Source organism: Entelurus aequoreus, linkage group LG02 (assembly GCF_033978785.1).
Source record: "Entelurus aequoreus isolate RoL-2023_Sb linkage group LG02, RoL_Eaeq_v1.1, whole genome shotgun sequence".
Lineage (NCBI taxonomy): Eukaryota > Metazoa > Chordata > Actinopteri > Syngnathiformes > Syngnathidae > Entelurus > Entelurus aequoreus.
Window position 1 is genome coordinate 31,222,744 of NC_084732.1, and position 8,111 is coordinate 31,230,854.

General features: G+C 38.4%; 1 protein-coding gene across 1 annotated transcript in view; it reads left to right on the forward strand.

Annotated features, from left to right (window-relative positions):
* Positions 1–5,620, forward strand: part of LOC133632607 (E3 ubiquitin-protein ligase AMFR-like) — a 25,129-nt gene extending 19,509 nt beyond the window's left edge. The window contains exons 13-14 of the mRNA XM_062025121.1: positions 84–271; positions 4,231–5,620. Coding sequence (XP_061881105.1) covers positions 84–271; positions 4,231–4,390 — 348 coding nt within the window. The 3' untranslated portion in view covers positions 4,391–5,620. The remainder of the gene's footprint in view (positions 1–83; positions 272–4,230) is intronic.
* The last annotated feature ends 2,491 nt before the right edge of the window (positions 5,621–8,111 follow it).

An 8,111-nucleotide genomic window follows, 5' to 3' on the forward strand; every position in this document is an offset into this window, starting at 1 on the left:
TTACTGAACATTGCACTTGTTTATTAATAATTTAAATAATGGAATAAGAATATAAACCTTACATTTTTCTTCTACTTGCACAGGCCTTAGAGCGCAACCCATTGCAGGTGACTCATGCACTGGAAGAGCAGGCGGGGCCCAGTGGAGCCGCTGAGGGGCTCAGCGAGCCTGACAACATGGAAGCCCGAGGCGGTCGCTTCTCCAAGTCGGCCGAGGAGAGGCAGAAGATGTTAAATCAACGGAAAGATGAAATGGTCCAGCAGGCACGCAGGTTGGTGCTTTCAGTCTGAGAGGGTAGTAGTGCAATCTCCTAAGGTCACAGACAAAGCTTTACGACCTGCCATAAAATAAAGAAGAAGCTTGAGCTGCTTCTGTATTGCCTTTGAGGCCATGTCCACACGAATACGGATACTTAAAAAAACGCATATCCAGGGTTAAAACAATAACCATCCACATGAGTGTAGTTTAAAAACAGTCAACACCCGCTGTCATGCACATTTTGTCTAATCAGAAGCCCGGAAAAGCAGCATCAGCTGAATTATTGTCATTACACCTCTGTTAATATAATGTTCCAGCCACTGAGGGGGGTTCCAGGTTCTAATCCAACCCCTACCGTTGTGTCCCTGGACACAAGGGATTTAAACAATTTAATCGCATTTTGCTCCTAAAAGAAATCCATCCAATCTTGATGAGAACTAGAGTAAAATGTTCACCTATCTGCATCGCATGTTTGAAATGAACTTAAACCGTAACCAAAACAAACGATCGATCACTTACGCTGAGAGCTGTGTGTTAACACAAACTGCACTGCCCACTCTTATCTACGAGGGTCGGAGGGAATATTGCACAACAAATTAATGATAGTAATTGCAGACAAAGTGACAAACTTGCCATTCAAATTATACCGCGTTTGTTGGCAAGATCATAAAGCCATGAAAGCACATGCAATCTATTTATTAGGCAGAGGTAACACAAACCAGTGAAAGATTCAAAAGAGCTGCCGTCAGGGCCGCAAACTGCCGCTACTACCTGCTAAGCTAACAAAAACAGCTCAAGCAAGTCTACTGAGTGGACTCGCTGACGTCACATGTCACAATGCAACAGGCACCGCCTTTTAGAAGGCACATACTCAGACGCACACAATGCTGTCATATACAGGTATATGAAACTTATCTCAACTGCTTTGTGCCAGATATTTAAAGTTTATTTTGTAAGTAACACATTAATTGATTTTCCTAGTAATTAATTACATTTATTAAAAGACTAATTCCGTCTGTAATTGAATAACGTTTTTGGTAAAGTAACGAGTATAACTACAATTAATGACTTTTTAAAAGTGATTTTCATAACACAGCCTGTCACACATCATCATGAAGCAGTTGGCAGGTAGGGGTTCTTGACTAACATATTTGTGTTTATGTCCTATAATAATGTTTACCTATAAAAACACCATTGTTAATGGTCAATTAACTTCATGTTGCTGCTGACAGGGCACTTTATTTCACATTTTGTTCTTTTGTGTTTTTGTTAGCTGAAGAATTGAGCATAGCTAAATATTTTTATAAAGAAGATTGGAGATTATATTTGACTTTTCTTATATTATTTTTGAGGCTTTTTCTTTTTTCTTATCTTAAAACACTGCTTAAACGGGAACTGCCTATCGTTCACAACCATTATGAGACATGATGATGGATGTTTTTTTTTTTTAATGCATTGTAGTATTAAATAAAATTCGATCAAAAGTCCGCTTACAATGGAGTTTATGGGAGCTGTTCAATTCTGCCTTTTGAGACACTAAAAACATCCAAACACCTCCATTAGGGTTTTATATACATGATGTAAGTATATATGTAATGTAGTAACGAGCACAATTATAATAACATTTAATAATTACGTATTTTGATCATTTTAAGCATACACAACGGATCAATTTCAAAAACGCCTCACAACCTTTGCTTTTTTTTTCTTCATCACTGATTTCTGCTCACTGCAGACTTTATGAGAGCCAACAAAAATAATAAAACATCACTGGTTGTACAATGTATGCTGTCATTAGGTTGCCGACTGCTAGGTTGTTCATATATTCCCATTTAGATGAAGAATGTCTCATAATCCTTGAGTGGAAACGGGTTGGGGGGGCGGATGTGGAACAAGTGCTTTTTGTGTCGTGTTCTCGCCAGTTTCGGGTTAAATGGCTGTCAAAGTATACCAACCATCTGAATACGTCCTCAGCCTTCTTCTGTCCAGGTGAGATGCATGATTTATTACTTAGAATAAACTTCCAGGGACCAAGGAAGCAAGGAAACAGCAGACCACTCGATAATGGAAACATAGGGACAAACAGTGGGGTTCACGTCGCCGCTATAAATAGTTTGTCTGCGTTACCACTTGTAATAACAATATCACTAATACTTGGTTAATATTCAAGTCTCAAAATGTAAATGGAGTATTGTTGGCACTTTTAGAATGGTTATTTATCAGATTATATGGGTAGAACAATGGAGCTCCCATTGGCACTGCTGTAAGCAGACCTTTGTTTACGTTTCTTTAATATTTAGAATGCTTTTTTTTTTTATATTCAACCGTTGTCATGTCTTTCATAATGATTGTGAAGGAGAGGCAAAATTCCCAAAAAAGTGCAGTTCCCTTTTATGTTGGGATCCTATCATAAAAAAACTACTTTTCTTACTTGTTGGTACTTGTTTTTGTGTATTTGGGATCCCCATCAGTCCCGAAAATTTAAACACATGGCATGGTGGAGATATTTAGTTACGTCAACTAATTTTTCTATTTATGGGTTAGTTTATGAGCCAAACTATATCCGGATAGGAGTTTTGATCCATATCGCCCAGCCCTACACTTAGCAACAGTGCTAGCACAGTTTAGAGATGTTCTATGTATTTAATTGAGCGTTACAGTGGGCCTTATGATGGCATTGTGTTTATATGTATGAGGGCACATCTGTAACTTGTTTGAGTGTCAATAATGAAATTGCGATATTTAAGACACATCATATTGTTACAAAAATGTTCTAGGCTACTAATTATTTTCATTTAGTAGCACTGCTTAGTGTGTCCGTGCGTGCGTACACATACTTGTGAGCGAAAGAACATGTTTGGGAAAATATTGTGTCCGGCACCGCTCATTTCACACTCAACCGCCCTGTCCTGAACTAAACAATGTGGAGACGGCCCCTTGAAACAGTGGCTGAATTACGAAGCTAAAGCTAGCAAGAAGAATCCATATACACCCACAACATACCTCATCTGCTTGTGTAGTTGTGAACGACATCATGGATGTAACAACAATGTAAAAACGGTAGTCGCAACTTGAAAGGGTTGCTTGTTTTTTTACAGCCTCAAATTGTCTCTTTACTTGTCAAGTTGAGAAAAACAAAGTTTTTCTTCCTCACACTTCCTCCCTTCAAAATAATAGCGCGGTGCGCAACATCTAGTCTGAGTGCATTAACAAAATAAAGGTTTCCACAAAGTACCTTACCCAAGCATAATATACTTAAAGCACTTACTGATACATTTACACAATTACTATGCTTTGACCTAAAATACTGGTCAACATTGTCCAAAGATGTATTGCACCAATAAATGTGAGGATTTTTGCATTTAATTAACAAACATTTTATTTTACGCAAAAGCACATACTCATTAGTGGTAAAATAACTATTATTTATCTTCGTCTTCGTCTTCGTCTTTCGTCTTGTTTTGGAAGTACAATACATACTCATGTGGTCTTCGTTTTCGTCTTTAGTCTTGTTTTGGTAGTACAATAAATACTCGTGTTCAAAAGAATGAATAATCGTGTTATCAATTGTGATTACAATATCAATCAAAAATAATCGTGATTATTATTTTTGCCATAATCTTCTAGCCCTTCCATATAGCCTGGACATAGATGCTTATCGCTCTGACACTTCTACAGTACATCAGGATAGTTTCTTTGTGATTGTTGCTGTGTAGATTTTGTTAGATTTGTATTCATTTTGTCAACTGATTGTCACGTTTTCCGTATTGTTCTGAGTAGCTTGGACAGACATTTACACTTCTTTTGCAACAAGCTCCATTTGCCGTTCTCTAATCTTCATCCTAAAGTCCCTCATTGAGATGCTCACCCAGCAGAGTTTTGTACTATTTGATTCAATCTTTAGTATTGGACTTTTTTAGGTGTACCACTTTAATGTGTTTTGCATCCACTCCTTTATGACCTTACTTGTAGAAGATATCTGACAAAGAGTCCAGAGGATCAGGATGAGGATGTTCCTGGACTGGAGGAAGAGGAGGCGTACTCTTTCCCAAGTCTTGACTCCACAACGCTGCGACGTAGAGCCATGGCGGCAGCTGCAGAGAGACGCATGCAACAAGACACTGCACCCTAAAAACACAGCTAGACGCCTCAGCGTCCACTGCAAGGCATGACAGTGTTTTTTTTTTTAATCCTCCATTCGTTGTACAGTCGACGGTCATCACATATTCAAACAATAATTAAAAGAACATTGCAAACACAGCCTTTGGACTGGTCCGCCTTCCCTGAATAAGGACGGACTATCAAGACGGGCCTCTGTATCACTATTACAGCTAAACTTCTCTGAGCATTGAGTATCCTGCCTGTGCGCGCCAATGCTCTTCGTGTATGTGCCAGACTTGGGCTTGACAGTAAACCAGGATGTGTGCCAGCTGACATAAAAAAAGAGCATGTTTCGCTTTCACAAGAACCTTTTCTAGAGATGTTTGGGTCTTAATTTTCCTTTTTAGGATTCTAGTGTTTTTTGTTTGCATTTGCTCTCCACCTGCAGTCTGGTTGGGAAAAACAACACATCTGTAATAGTGTGTTATTTAATGGATTCCAACTGTCAACTAAGTAGGCAAAAATTACAATACATTTTTTTCCTTCTTACCGTTGTGTAAGAGAATGTCACTTTAGTATTAATCAGCCTTTCAGTCAAACGAATGTTTTTATTGCTGCAAACAAAAGTATTCCAACCCAAGCGCGTTGAGGTGTATGCAGTGCATAATTTAACCAGCAGGGGAGTATAGGAGGCATGTACATTTTGTTTTCTAGTAGTCTAGACGACAAAGGGGAAGTATTCAATTTTGTAAAAGATGTGATGGGTGTCTTTCCTTCAGTTACTCTCTGTGAATAAGAAAATATTTTACAATGAGCCTTTCGTGTCCCACATCTGTTTCCACTCATTTAACATGTTTCACGAGTTCCAGTTGTGTTTGTCACATTGTTCTTGCACGATGGGTTCTTTGGGTTTAGTTTTTGGATCCTTTGGCTACTCCAGTGAAACACGTACCAGCAAAATGATCAATGTTGACTCACTTTAAATATTATTTTAATCATTAACATCAGTGCCCTTTTAAGTAATTAATGTTTTACTGAATCTTAAAAATGCATTTTTTTTCATTCTCAAAGTTTCTGTAAAAACTTAAGTGTCCCCCCCCCTCAAATATTTAAAGCCTAATTTCTGCGATAACGTGTTATGACTTCACACAGACCTTTGATTGACCGTTACAAGTGTAAAAACTGATGAGTTGCCAAGGATAAATCTTCTATGTACATCTCGTTCCACAAATGATTTCAATAAAATCCACATACTCAATAAATAAATAAAAAATGGCTACAATCCTAATATATACTGTGCAGTGTGCACATACTTTCCAGTCACTTAATTTGGGGATTTCATTTTTTTTTTTTTTTTAAACAATTTTAAGTATTGTGATCTTTTACTGACTCGTACTGCAAATTAGTTTCTCATACTGTATTTTGAGTGTTCATACACATGCACACCCATATATATATATATTGTAATGACACTGAATATTTTATTTTGTGTTGGAAATAACATTGATCTCTATGTAAGGTAAATTTTCCCAAAACAGCAAGAAATACATCTTATATTTAAGTTCTACAATCCAACAGGTAACGCGACACTATTTGTGCCCAAGTGAGTCAGAGATTTTTTTCCTGTCACTTACACACAAACCACTGACCTGAAGAGATGCAGCCTCAACACCTGCTGGAAAAAAAGTGTCTTCAAGGTTGTTAAATAACCAAACTGGATGAGTTTGCAATTTCTTTTTTTTTTCTTATACAACTCAATTTAAAAAAATGGTCCTAAAGATATGCTTTCATAAAACACTGAAAAAGCGGGGTTGTCATACATTTAGAATGTTGAAATGTACGAATTCACAGTATTATGGATTTTTATTCCATGTTTTTGGTCTAAATTAAGCAGTTTTGTAGGCATACAAAGGCTAAAATAACTAAAATATCAATACTACAGTAGTATTGACACTAGATCAGACCAAAACAATCAGAGCGTGTTGTTCAGTATTGTGGCCAATGATTGGCTCCGCCTCGTCAGTATTGCTATATTGTAATGTATTTATTTATTTATTATTTTTTGAATTTTATAAACATTTATTTATAAATTGCAACATTTACAAACAATTGAGAAATAATAATCAAAATAAGTACAAAAACAGTACAAAACAGCGCCAGGGGGTAGTAAATAGGGCTGTGAATCTTTGGGTGTCCCACGTTTCGATTTAATATCGATTCTTGGGGTCACGATTCGATTCAAAATCGATTTTTTTTTTCGATTCAACACGATTCTCGATTCAAAAACAATATTTTCCCGATTCAAAATGATTCTCTATTCGTTCAATACATAGGATTTCAGCAGGATCTACCCCAGTCTGCTGACATGCAAGCAGAGTAGTAGCTTTTTGTAAAAAGCTTTTATAATTGTAAAGGACAATGTTTTATCAACTGATTGCAATAATGTAAATTTGTTTTAACTATTAAATGAACCAAAAATATGACTTATTTTATCTTTTTGAAAATATTGGACACAGTGTGTTGTCAAGCTTATGAGATGCAATGCAGGTGTAAGCCACTGTGACACTATTGTTCATTTTATTTTTTATAAATGTCTTAATGATAATGTCAATGAGGGATTTTTAATCACTGCTATGTTGAAATTGTAACTAATGTTTCACTACTTTTGGTTTCTTCTGTGTCGTGTTTGTGTCTCCTCTCAATTGCTCTGTTTATTGCAGTTCTGAGTGTTGCTGGGTCAGGTTTGGTTTTGGAATTGGATTACATTGTTATGGTATTACTGTGTATTGTTTTGTTGGATTGATTAATTTAAAAAAACAAGGATTTTTTAAAAATGACAATCGATTCTGAATCCCACTGTGAGAATCGCAATTCGAATTCGAATCGATTTTTTCCCAATCCCCTAGTTGTAAACTCAATAAAGTAACTAAAATAGAATGCTATATATATATATATTAGGGGTGTGGGAAAAAATCGATTAGAATCCGAATTGCGATTCTCACTTTGTGCGATTCAGAATCGATTCTCATTTTTAAAAAATCCATCCATCCATCCATCTTCTTCTGCTTATCCGAGGTTGGGTCGCGGGGGCAGCAGCCTAAGCAGGGAAGCCCAGACTTCCCTCTCCCCAGCCACTTCGTCCAGCTCTTCCCGGGGAATCCCGAGGCGTTCCCAGGCCAGCCGGGAGACATAGTCTTCCCAACGTGTCCTGGGTCTTCCCAGTGGCCTCCTACCGGTCGGACGTGCCCTAAACACCTCCCTAGGGAGGCGTTCGGGTGGCATCCTGACCAGATGCCCGAACCACCTCATCTGGCTCCTCGATGTGTAGGAGCAGCGGCTTTACTTTGAGCTCCCCCCGGATGTCGGAGCTTCTCACCCTATCTCTAAGGGAGAGCCCCGCCACTCAGCGAAGGAAACTCATTTCGGCCGCTTGTACCCGTGATCTTGTCCTTTCGGTCATAACCCAAAGCTCATGACCATAGGTGAGGATGGGAACGTAGATCGACCGGTAAATTGAGAGCTTTGCCTTCCGGCTCAGCTCCTTCTTCACCACAACGGATCGATACAGCGTCCGCATTACTGAAGACGCCGCACCGATCCGCCTGTCGATCTCACAATCCACTCTTTCCTCACTCGTGAACAAGACTCCGAGGTACTTGAACTCCTCCACTTGGGGCAGGGTCTCCTCCGCAACCCGAAGATGGCACTCCACCCTTTTCCGGGCGAGAACCATGGACTTGGACTTGGAGGTG